General features: G+C 37.8%; 1 protein-coding gene across 1 annotated transcript in view; it reads right to left on the bottom strand.

Annotated features, from left to right (window-relative positions):
- The window catches only part of KCNU1 (potassium calcium-activated channel subfamily U member 1), a 163617-nt gene that overhangs the window by 131111 nt on the left and 18863 nt on the right, over positions 1-13643 (bottom strand). The window contains 4 exon segments of the mRNA XM_058289816.1: positions 3326-3436; positions 4958-5049; positions 8319-8489; positions 13273-13348. Coding sequence (XP_058145799.1) covers positions 3326-3436; positions 4958-5049; positions 8319-8489; positions 13273-13348 — 450 coding nt within the window.

The raw sequence follows: 13643 nt of genomic DNA, 5'->3' as shown, positions 1-13643 counted from the left end.
ATATATGAGTATAAAACATATGCGTACAGCATAAATATGATAAAGTCTACACTTATGTACCCATTCACCTGCAACAATAAAACAAACTACCTAAGGCACAAAACGTTATCATAGTTCCTTGTATAATCTCCCAGTCTAGTTATCTGTTATTTCTGGAGGTTTTGAGAGCTCTGTGATATCTCATTATACATTTCTTTCTACTTAATTTAGCCAGGTTAGTATCAGTTGCATGGAAGTAATTATATATTTTCCATTTGTAAATATTACTTATTTTACACTTATGACATTTCATAGCATAACGTCTTAAATATTGTTTTTCTCAAATAATAAATGAGTAACCAAAAAAGAAACATGATAAATTCAGTATCAGTTACCCATTTTTACATAATAAATATCCCAAAACTTTATGGTTTAAAATACTGAGTTATAATTTCTGGTAATTTGGTTTGGCTGTGCTTGATGGGTGATTCTTCTGGTCCATGTAGTTTTGTTGTTGTGACTTATGTGATTTCATTTAGCTGAGAGCCCTAGTGTGATGGAACATCAAGATGGCATCACTTACTTGTCTTTTGTCTCTATTGGGATTGCTGGAGCTGCTGGAAGCTGGATGGCTCTTTCTTTCTTTCCATCAGAGTAGTTAAATTTCTTACATAGTGGGACTCAGGGCTCCAAGAGAATGAAAGCAAAAGCTGTTCGACCACTTAAGGCTGGGCCCTTAACTAGCACATTATCAATTGTGCTCATGGAGTAATGAGATAGAAGCAAAGTAGAGGACAACAGCTTAGATAGGTTGGTTAGAGAAGGTCTTTCTGAGTGCTTAAGGATGAGAATAAATGGGCTATATGGAAAGATTGGAGAAGAGCTTCTAGGCAAAAAGAACCAGTGAAGTGGCTACACAGAAATTCAGGAGGTACAAGATGTTAACTTTGGGTAAGGTTGTGATAGATTAAATGTAAGGAACAGAATTAGGAATTTTTTAGGAAGCAAATTGTTTGCATTGGTGATAGTGTACATGGAGTTTGAAGAATTCAGGAGTGGCAGGGGCATCAAAGTTTATGATAGATTTCTATTTTAAAGTATTGCATTGATGAGATACCATTTACTGAGATAGAAAATGCAGTTTTCTTTCCTTCTTTTACTTTCATTTGTTTGCCTGCCTTATGTTTTAGTTTCCTAGGCTTCTTAAGTAAATACAAAGAAATGGGTTGGCTTAAACAATGAGAATTTAGTAACTTACAGTTTTGAGGCTAAAAGAAAGTCCAAATCAAGGCATCATCAAGGCAATGTGATGTGTTTTCCCCCAAAGACTGTGGTGGTCTGTAGCTGGCTGCCATTAATCCTTGGCTCCTCTGTCACATGGCAAGGCATATGGCAGCATCTCCTGGTCTCTTCTTTCTTTTCCAGGTTCTGGTGATGCAGCATCTTGCCTTCCCTAGCTTTCTATCCCTCATGTCTGAGTTCAATCCACTTATAAAGGACTCCAGTAATTGGATTAAGACCCATCCTGGTTGGGCTGGACCACACACACCTTAATGGAAATAACCTCACCAAAAGGTTCTACTTACAATGGAGTCACATCCATAAGAATGAATTAAAGCTTAAAATCAAGTTTTTCTGAGAGATGTACAGCTTTGAATCACTACCCCTTGTGAGATGGAAAGGCAGGCATAAGATCATGAGTTCACTTTTGACAATGTTGAGCTTGAGGGGCCTTTGAAACACCAGGGTGGAAATATCCAGTAGGTAATTAATTGGGTGGATATGGACCTACAAAGGAGTTCTGGTAGGAGATACACATTTTGGGGTCATCACTGTATAGATGCAAATGACAAAGTTTTAGATGGAATACTTTCAAACTTTTGCACTATTTAAAAAATATCATTCATTGCCTTGACAAGTGCATATAATAATCTAAATTATCCATTAAAATGCAGCAGCAAATAAAATATGTCACTTTCCATACATCTAAAATCTTCTTTGTCTCGATTATATAATGATTTTAGTTCTTATCACTACTTTTAGTACATTAGCTTTTAGGAATATTTTTATAAATTATTCAACTAATGCAAAAACTATTGAAAATACAGAGATGACAATGATACCAAAACAGAACTGCTGACTGTCCATCAATAGCCATTACGTCTTGTAAAACAAAATAATAAAGTAAAAAACAAAGTGTCTCAAAATACATACAGTTATCCCATAAATGAAAGTTCAAATTTATGGTATATTGGACATGTAATAATAAAAATACAGTATCCAACTGTAAAATGCATAAAGATTGAGGCCATCCCATATACAATCCTGTATAAGACCAAAATGCTGTTTCAAATCAGGCTGGCTTATCTGATGTATAATATTTAGACAACTGATTAATCACTTGGGGGGATGGTGTTAGTAGTAGTTCTCTACATATTACACAAAATTAGTTCCACAGAGATTAAATATTAAAAATTAGGATATGAAAATGCAAAAGTGAAAAAGGAATATTTATTTAATTCTACAACAGAGAGGCTGAGAAATATCAGAAAAGCAAGAAAAAAAAACAAAAACACAAACCTCTTAGCAGATTCAAGTACATGCAAATGATATGGTTCAAATGCAAACAAAATTAAAAGGCAAAGAGGGAAAAATATTAAGAGCACATGACACAAAAGTACTAATATGAAAATATATTAAGGGTGCTTTTAGGTCAATAATGAATGCAACAGGCAACCATTTTAATAGAAAAAAGGATAAAAGATATAAAGAATTTTGAAAAGGAAAGCAGTCAAAACATACAACACTTGTTCAATCTAACTTATAATACAAATTGCAATTTGCAAAATAAAGCAAGAAGAAGCAATTTTGCCTGCTTAAAATTTTTTTTCTAGTAAATATGGATTTCCAGTGTTTGACAAAATACTTAGACACTGCTAGTGGAAAGGTAAACTACATGGAAAAAAACATCATCAACAACAATCCTTTCTACATCTATATGAACTTCAGATTTCCAATTGTGAGAATTAATGGCTTGACTAATAATTATGAAGTGACAATTTTTGTGCAAAATTATGCACAAAATTATGGTCACATATGATAATGAAAGTGTGGAATTACCTAAAGGCTAAATGGTAGGAAATCAGATAATATTAATACATTTACCCAAAATATTTGACAAGATATTTGCAGAACTTACCTCTGGCTATGAGATAGCTTTTCTTTCTTTTCACCTATTATTATTTCCTAACTTTTCTATGGATGTTACAAGGGCACTTATTTTCACTAAAAATATTCACATTTTTTCAAGTATTAATTTGAACCCATCAATCATGCAGATACTTACTCTCCCAGAAAAACAATATCGGTATTAATTTTCCCTGACTGAAGGCGGAGAAAATTCCTTAGGAATGCAGTCACAGTGTCAACAGTGATGTTTCCACAGACCACGATGAATCTAAGTAGCAAGAACATGTATGGTGGATTATTGGAGGAACACAAGTATCTTCCTGTCAAGATATAGAGATGGGCAATTCGCTTGAATTTAGTTTTAAATGAATTCGGTGTTTGAATTATCCAGATTTAAAAATGAAAACATCTTCCTGTAGTCTCTAGCCCATCTCAAATAGGGTTTGTGTCCAAACATTTGAATTATACACAGCTTTCCAAATACTCAATAGTCATCATTCCTGTTAGATTTTACATAGTTACCTATAACTTATAATGAACTTGCACATGTATTATTTCACTTGATTCTTCACTTGATTCTTGGTCGGCTGAAATACTCCTTTTTTTTTTTTTAATTTGGAAACTGAGGTTCAAAATGGTCAAATTATTTTCCTACAGTTAAATACCATAGCTGAGAAGGTACTACATTCTAGATTGTTTTTATTTCTCTCCCACATCTGAAATTAGTGGTAGTCACAAAAATGAGTCCATTGGAGAGACTCCTGGAACAGGTACAGAAATCTATGCATATAGCTTTTATGGTGAAAAGTGACTGTCAGTTTCCTTAGAATTAATTTATGTAAGGAACTTATTTTTCCTCAGTTATTTAAGAAAACTGAAAGCATAATTTTCTCCTAAGTTAACCTTAGATTTTCCAGGCCTTACTGGCTTAAATCAGCCAATATGTTTCCTATATGCCTTTCTTTGAGATGAGTTGGATAAGCCCCTGGCTTATATGGTTTATTTATTGTTTTTAACTCTCCTCTTCATACTTTATAATAAAGTTCACCCAACCGTACTGAGACCATTCTGAGAGAGCTTTTCTCCATTGTGTCTCTTTCATCTGCAGCAGAGAAGGATGAAATAGAAAAGAATTACATCAAATTTAAGATCTCTGGTGCATTCTTTTCTTCTTATATGTGAAAAAGCATTATGGAAACTAAGGTAACATGAATACATTGAGAAGTGAGCTAAAACAACTCCAACTTCATTTCCCTTCTGAAAACAAATGGCCATGACATGGACAAAATATTGATCTAGGAAGCACTGTAGAAGAGACAATAGAAACTTTTTCTCCATTGTAGCAAATCTTTTACTTTAGCTGAGCCTTAGGTGGTTTATTGGAGTTTTGACTAAGACAACTGCACTGAATTAATTATTTTAAATTTGAACCATTGTTTTTATTTTATCCATTATGTAAAGTTAGCCACAAGTTAACTATATGATCTAAATGAATAAGACAATTATCACTAGATATGAGAATGTTAGGGATAAGGATTATGGAAGTATTGCCACTGTCAATATTTATTGACAGTGAATTGTGATGTTATCTGTCCTTTTGGTTGATTTACTGCACTTAGGAGAATCTATACAGTAGTTTGTATCAAGTACCAAATATTGACTGAAGCACGTTGCCAATATTTTGATCTTTTGTTCTATAGCAATAATATTAGGCATTTAGAATGAGATTTGTGGCTAATAGAATATTCAACATCTCAAACTGTAAAAAAGTACTTGAAAAGTTACTTACTTCTTTCCTTTGACTACCTTATAGGAATTGGTGTATTTCCTCTGGTTAGCAAAAAGTTCCAAAATTTCAGGGACATAGTTGGCAAATATTATCTAAAATAGAGCAAATAAAACCTTAGCTCTTGCTATTTTGAAGAATACTCCAAAATTCTGAGGTTATAAAAAAGAAAGAAGGTACATAAAACTTTCACTCACCCAGGAGGGACATAACTACAAATTGCATTTTCAAAGGGAGACCATTTTATCACTTACTTCACCCTTTGGATTTGGTTCAGATCTAATAACAGTGCTTTTCAGTATTCAAAATGATGAAAGCAAAGACATGCAGTAAGGCTCTGCCCAATCCACTTCTAACTCCCCTCCCAATTCTTTGGTTTTATGCTATTTGGGGCCTTGAAAAATAAAGCCTAGGAGAAGATGTCAGGGACAAGAGAAAATGATTGAAATGAGGGGTTGTAACAATGTAGAAGGGTAATATCAGCAAGATAAAGACTCTGTCATGGTTTTTAAGGAATTGAAATTAAAGTGACCAAAAAGGGTAGAAACCCAAGTAGTGAGAGTGGGGGTGGACCCACATCCTGGGGAGGACTAATGCCACCAAATAGAGGGAACTGTATTATCCCTCGAGAGAAAGGGTGGCTCCCAGGGCATTGGGGCAGTTGAGCAAGTTAGGCCCTGAACACTATTCCATCTATCTCTGGAAGTGGCTCCTCAGGAAACGGAGGTTGGCTGTCACTGTGGGCACCAAGGTGGAAGGGAAAATGGACGTTAAATGTGTGGAACCAAGGTAAATGGGGGGTAAGAGAGGAGTTTCTTGAGAGTACACAAGGATGGATATAAAACATGTATTATTACACCATAACATATAGGAGATGACAGACTGATAATGTAAACCATAATGTAAAACATAGGATAACTAAGAATGTAAAGAACTGTGTATCCTAAAGTATGCACCATAATGTAAGCACAGATGTCACCTTGTTAGAAAGCTAATGTCTCAGACTCTGTACATCATGTTAAGTAAATATGATGTGAATAGGGTGTAAGAGTATCGCTGTGGAAGGAAAAAGGTTTTGTGGTGGATGTATGGGAGTGCTGTATATTATATATATGCATTGCTGTGGTCTAGGACTCCTGTGAAGAGAAGCTGAATAATTAGGGGGAAAAAAAAAAAAAAAAGAAAAAGATAGGATGTAGAATTTTTTCAAGTCAATGTTCTTTATCTAAGTTCTTTATCTAACTTTATCCAAGTTCTTTATCTAACCTTTAAACCCATTGCTATATGCCATTCCCTAGTAAGGGACCATGACATTATATTGGGCTTCAAATTTTGGGGAGTTCTGGATCACAGAGTGTTTCAACAATGGCAATGGAGGGATACTGGTATGGGATACCAATGACAGGTGATATATGGCTGACAGGGAGCTGTACAGAACATATGTCCAGGGTGCATGGTAATGTTTGGATATACTCATAGTGGCAACAATTAAAAACCACAGCAGGGGTGTACTGGGTTCCTGGCCAGTGGTGCTCTGTCGTGGTCCCTAGGGGAGCAGCGACAGTCTCCCAGGTACAGCGGCGGGGACCGGGAGGGAGTGAGGATTCAACAGTGAGCCCCTGATGCTAATGACTATGCTTGTGAGCTGATAAGCCTAAAATAAGAACAAGGCCTAGAGCAACGTTGTGCCTGGGAATTTCCTCCTGTCAGCCTTCATGTTACTCAAATGTGGCCAGTCTCGAAGCCAAACTCAGCATGTAAATGCAATGCCTTCCCCCCAGCGTGGGACATGACACCCGGGGATGAGCCTCCCTGGCACCGAGGGACCACTATCAACTACCAACTGATGATGCAACTGGAAAATGACCTTATACGGAAGGTTCAATGCGGATCAGCAGAATATCCCTGTCTACATAAAATAACATGACTTTAAAATGCTGTTTGACCTAAAGTAAGGGGGAAATGGAAAGGAGAAATGAGTTTATATGGCTACGAGTTTCTAAAAAAGAGTCTGGAGGCTGGCAGAAGGATTGCCCTCATGCACAACTGAGCAGAGTCAGAGAGACAGATAAAGCAGATACAACCCCCAGATATTGGTTCCTTTGAGGGCTAAAGAGACCCATGGGAGTTATGGTCATGGCCGATGGGGTTAACTACCAGGTCAGATGGCCCCTCTTTGGAAATGGTGTTTATGTGTGATGAATCTGGACTCAGATGGGATCTTCCTTCATAAGACTTTCATGCTAATGTGCTGGAGGTGCAGTTAATATTGGGGTTTAAGATATATTTAGGGGATTTGAATCTCTGGACTGGCAAGGTGATAGCCAGGTCCTGAGCCTCAACAGACTCCAGCACCTACAATCTGATTTATTGGACTTACTACACTCAGCTAAGATGGAGTTGAAGAAGGACAACCACCACACATGGAGCCTAGAGTGATTACAACTGAAAGTGGGAGGATTGCATCCAGCATCCAGGTGGAATCTGAGCCTCCTCTTGACATAGAGGTGCAATGGACACAACCAATCCAATGTCCACATAGAAGAGGTGGCATTGGATTGGGAGAAGTGGACATGGTGGCTGATGGGTATGGGGAAAGGCAGGAAGAGATGAGAGGTGGAGGCGTCTTTGGGACATGGAGCTGCCCTGGATGGTGCTTCAGAGGCAATCACCGGACATTGTAAATCCTCACAGGGCCCACTGGATGGAATGGAGGAGAGTATGGGCCATGATGTGGACGATTGACTATGAGGTGCAGAGGTGCCCAAAGATGTACTTACCAAATCCAATGGATGTGTCATGATGATGGGAACGAGTGTTGCTGGGGGGGGGAGAGGTGGGGTGGGGGGTGGGGTTGAATGGGACCTCACAAAAAAAAAAAAAAGGAAAAAAAAAATAAAGTGACCAAAAAGAAAAGAAGTCTTCTTTGACCCTTGCTACACTCCTAAATCAAGCGTGGGTATTCTCTTATTTGAAGTAAGATGTTGGTTTGATGGAAACTAACACATTTGGGCTGGAAGAAACAGAACTTTCTTCAGATCAAATCTTAGAGGCCCATCCTCTTTAGAACAAAGACCAATCTGTTGGGTAAAAGGTGAAGGAAGATGTTTGCTCAAACCAATTTAGAAACTAATAAATAAAGCATCTTTTTCTTCATCCATGACAACAGAGACATTACATCGTGTACTCCAGGGATACAGTAGGAAACTATGGGATCTATGTATCATTTTCTTTTCATTTGACACTTGCTCTGAATAATGTGACATCCACTTTTCAACCTGTATCTCTTCATTTCCATGCACTAACCAATTTTTTTCTGTTTGTTTACATAGGTATATTTAAAAGACACCAAAATGCTGTTCACCAAACTTCCAAGGGTGAAGACCATGATGAAGGTCCGTCCCAGGGACGTCTTGGCTACCACATCTCCAAAGCCAACAGTTGATGTTGTTGCCATCACCAGGTAAATGGACTCAAAGTAAGACATGTTCTGTGAATTTCTACCTCTCAGCCAAGGATCGCCAGAATTTTCCACCTGTCCAAAAAGAGAAATATAGGAATAGTCATTGAATAGAATCCAAGGGAAGGTTTTCGAGGAATCAGCAAAATAGTGGATTAATTTCATTTAGATCAACCCAGTGAAATGGATAAGTCATTTTCAGGATGCCATGAAGGGCTTACAAATTCAAGTAGTGATTGTGGAGTCTTGACTTCCTTAATTGTGATTATTGCTAAAATCTGGAGGACATGTAACTTGTGTCCGGCCTTTGGAAGGCTCTTTTTATGTGGGTGCATCACATCCTGGAAACTCTTGACTCTTAAACTAAATAATATTATTCACTTTCATTATTCCTACTAGATCAGAATTATCATTAAGGAAAGAAAAACTTAAATGAACAATTTATTTCAGGGAGCTTAAGCATATGAAGTCTAGCATCTAAGGAAATGTAAACAAATAAGTTTTCCAAGTTATTTTTCCTCTTTCCTCCCAAAAACTTTTGAGTGATTAAAAAGAAAAACTTCTGGAACATATTTTCCTCTAATTTCCCTCTGTGTCTTCACATTTTAAGGAAATTACATTTATCAGATTATCTATTTATGATATTAAATAAATTGAGTAATTTAGGCAATGGCACTATAGTGATTTCCTTAAGTTTGATGAATAATTGAGTGTAGGCTCCTATAAGACGTCATTGTAAAATAAAGAAGAGCTTGAATGTCCATTCTTAATTCTTGTGGCAGGTAGTGGATTTTGTTGCAAAATCTGCTTATCTGCTCCTGACCTCTAGAGCTTTCAGTATTTTCCTAGACTAATACATCATAAGACAATCAAGTTAAATCACACTGACTTAAATCACTAATATATTTTGTTTTACTTTTTTTTTTCCTGCTCTCTCTCTTAACTATGTTATCATTAACCCATCAGTCCCAGAAAGGGAATGAAAGTTAGGAAAAAGGATTACGGACACTGAATTATTATGTATTTGAACTCTGTATTTCAAAACTGAATTTTTACACTTTTTAATTTTATGTTTCAACTTTAGATAAACTCTATTAACTCTATACTATGAAAGAGGAAGAAATAAGGACACTCTCCCATCTCTTCTTATCTCCCTGTATTAGTTAGCCAAAGGGGTGCTGATGTAAAATACAAGAAATCTGTTGACTTTTATAAAGTATTTATTTGAGGTAGAAGCTTATAGTTACCAGGCCATAAGGCATAAGTTATTTCCCTCACCAAAGTCTGTTGCCATATGTTGGAGCAAGATGACTGCCGATCTGCAAGGGTTCAGGCTTCCTGGGTTCCTCTTTTCCCAGGGCTTGTTTCTCTCTCAGCTCAGCTGCTCTGCTCTTTCCACAAGCCAGCTATAGATTATCAGGCAAATGGCTCGTCTCTATTTCTGGGGTCTCTGCCATGTCTAATGGAGCCTTCTCTCCTTCCTCATGTATCTGTTTCTCTGTGTGTTTACTTCCTGGGGTTCCAAAATCAAAACCCTAACTTCCCTTTTCTGTAGTGTCCTTTCTCTGTGAGTCTCCACCCACCGAGGGGGCAGAGACTCAACATCCTATTGATGTGGCCCAATCAAAGCCTTAATCATTATTTAATTAAGCAAAAGTGAAGCCTCAAATCCAATACAATCTAATATGTCCAGAAGAACAGACCAGTTCACAAACATAATCCAATATCTATTTTCCGAATTCATAAACAATATCAAACTGCTACAGTCCCCATCCTGCATTTGTGTTAGTTATATTATTGTACATTGTGCATGGGTATTCTAGTCTATATCCATAATTCCCTTTGTTTCATCTTGATTTTCTTCAGATTCATTCAGTAAGTACCACCACTACTCTATTCTTGAGTTCTTAGCTTTGATTAATCTCCTCTCTGGCTGGATTTTAGCATTAAGAGTTGTGTTTAAAAGGGACACATGAGTGCTAGTTTCCCTAATATGCTTAAAACACTTAGGAAGTTTACACTTTCTTCACATTTGCTGTACTAACGTCTTTCAGGTATTGACCAAAGCTGCAGATAAATAGGAGATTTGATTCATTTTTTACCTCCTGCAGTGTTCTGGTTTGTTTCACTCCTTATTCTTGAAGCTCAGGAACTGCTCCAAAATATGATCAGAATTAATAATTTAGAGTCAGTTTCCCTGGGATACAGTAAGCCCTTTAACCTACAGATTCAAGACTTCCTTTCTTTTAAAACTCTTTTCTGGTGCCATTCATTGTGTACTCACCTTCCAGGTGACTTAGTTGGTAGCATGTTGAATCAACATTGTCCATTTGCTTGCTTCTTCTCTACAATCACGTGAGTATTTTTCTGTTTTTTTTCACTTCAGTGTTTCTTCCTTAATCCTGTACATCATGTCTCTAACCATGGTTTTATCACATTTATTACATTTGTTTCCTTACATGCATATTTTTCAGAGCTCTGCAATTATTTTTTCTTTCTCCACTGTGTTTAATACTCTCTTCTTTCAAATCTTATATAACTTGTTTGAGTGGTTATTTTCAGTTTTTTAAAGTCTTATTTGTAGTTTTACAAATACGGAGGTCTTTTTCTTAACGTTTCCTTTGTTTCCTTGGGTAAATTATCTCCAAATTGCTGTTCTTTTAACTGCTGTATTATGTAAATATTGTTATACTCTGGCTCTCTACCATAGCCCCTGATTTTTTTGGACAGAATTTAGGCATGGACACCATATTGATTTCTTTCTGGTTAATACTCAACTTTGAATGGTGCCAACTTTTAGCTGAAGGACGGTGTGAGGATGGAAAGGTGGTGAGTTGGGACAAACTTAGCTTTGGGTTGCTTTGTGTTTTTAAACATTTTGTCAACAAATGTTATTTTCTTAGCTTGGGGATATAGCTCTTCCAGAGACCCTTAAATCACACAAGTTGTCTAGGTGCTTCTCTTTCCTCTGAATGCATCATCACTGGCCACTTTCTTGCCTGGGAGACTGGGCATCCAGCAAGAACACAGGCTCCCATGCCTAGAGGGGTAAAGCAAGAGACTTTAATGCTTCCACTTGTGCCTGGTAAAGACCGTGTCCAACCCAAGAGCACATGTTCTTTACAGGAGCAGCTACTCTTCAGCTACAACTGCTGGTGGCCTTGGAAAAGTAGGGCTGACAGAAACGTCAATTTCCCCAAGAATCAGGAAAAACAAGTATTTGTGATCACTCTCCATAAAAGTTAGCAAATAATTTTAAAAACCCACGTTTGCATAAAACACAATATGTCAGCAAAATTCTACCTGAGGGCCCCTCAGCACTACTCTTAAAGGCAGATAGCATGTCCTGTCAACATGGCTTCTCTTTTTGCAGTCTTTTGCCTGTCATTCTGTGATGTCCATCTGGACTGTACTGATTGCTTCTCCTATGGTAAGTCCATGCTCCTAGGTCCAGTCTTCTAGATCCATGGACCTGCCTTTATTTATTTTTTAAAGATTTATTTCTCCCCCGCCTACCCTATTCCCCCCATTGTCTGCTCTCTGTGTCCATTTGCTGTGTGTTCTTCTGTGTCTGCTGATATTCTCATTAAGTGGCTCTGGGAACTGATCCTGGGACTTTCCTGAGTGGGAGAGAGGCAATTACTCTCTTGCACCACCTCAGCTCCCTGTTCTGTTACATCTTCTTATTTTCTCTCCTCTGTGTCTCATTGCATCATCTTGCTGCACCAGCTCTCAGCATTCGCCAGCACTCCTGTGCGGGGTGGCTTTCCCGTGCTGGGCGGCATTCCCACGCAGGGAGGTACTTCTGCACGAGGTGGCATTCCAGTGTGGACCAGCACTCTGTGTAGGCCAGCATGTCACACAGGCCAGATTGCCCTCACCAGGAGACCCTAGGCACTGAGCCCTGGACCTTCTATATGGTAGACGGGAGCACAGTTGGTTGAGTGACATACATTTCCCAGACCTGCCTTTATTGATGTGACACTTATTTTTAGTGAAATTTCACTCCTGCTTGCGTGTTGAGGCAGTATGTGTCTTGTTCTGGATTTCCTGAAGGTTCATCTCATAATTTGCACTTGGTGTTGGACATTTTTCCTGATGAATTGAAGTTGGTTATGTTTAATTTTTTTTTCTTTTCTACTGTTTCTGTTTTTAAATAACTGAGAAAAGGAATCAAGTACAACTGGCTTCCACTGTATTTTCTTTCCTTTGTTTTGTTTTTCTCAAAGGCTTCCAACATCCCACTTCAATTTCTGAATTTTCTAATGACTGTTCCTCAATTGTCCTCAAGCAATAAAGTGCAGAGGTTTCTTGCTTAGTGTCAAAATCCATTTACAACATTTCTGATTATGTGGGATAAGAACTAGCCATTCCTGTAGCCAAAGGAGCAGCTGTTTACATGGATTGATTTCAGGAAAATGAAAAGAGCCCCAAGGAACCCAACAGCTCCTCTCTTACAACTCTCCAGCTTTTATAAGGAGGAAAGTCTCCAATCGGTTATATTTCTTTGCTTTTAAGACTTTTTATCCTTTGTTAAAAATGCTAAAACCCCATTGAAGGATAGTGATCAATTTTATCTATTGCTTCTACCTCTGAAGGGTGGGCTTACCAGGGACTTTCCTAAGAGCAGGTTTTGAATATTGGAAAAGGGAACATAGGTGCTTTGAGGGAAGGGGATGCATATTTGTGGAGAATCTGGGGGTGGGGATACCCCACAAAGGAATATTAATAAGATAAACCTCAGATCGGTTACAGTGATGGAGACGGAGTTCAGCAGGTTCAACTCCATTTTTTTTTTTTTTAAAGAAAGAACAGGCATGCTGACCGACAACATTAGGGAGTAGGATGAGATGCTTACCAGGTGAATGATTCCTGCGGCAGTGAACCAGGTACTGAGAATGATTGATAACAGTTTGGAAAACTTCACTGAATTACTAGAAGGAGGAAGACAAGAGTGGTTGGGCCTCTTCTGACAGATTCTGGAATACCACAAACACCTCTTTCTCTAAAATCTTGCTATTCAAAGTGTGTTCAATGTATTAGCAATGATGGCGTCACCTGGGAAAATGTTAGAAATACAGAATCCCAGACCCCATCATCTACTGACCGTAAATCTATATTTTTACAAGATCCTAGGATCAATTCATTTACATGTTTGAGTTTGAGAATCACAGATCTAAAACAAATCCAATCACACATACTGGTTCAAAAAGTTTGGGTTTTGACTGT

The sequence above is a fragment of the Dasypus novemcinctus genome, chromosome 29 (assembly GCF_030445035.2).
Source record: "Dasypus novemcinctus isolate mDasNov1 chromosome 29, mDasNov1.1.hap2, whole genome shotgun sequence".
Lineage (NCBI taxonomy): Eukaryota > Metazoa > Chordata > Mammalia > Cingulata > Dasypodidae > Dasypus > Dasypus novemcinctus.
Note: the sequence above shows the minus strand (reverse complement) of the source record. Positions and strands in the feature narration are given on the sequence as shown.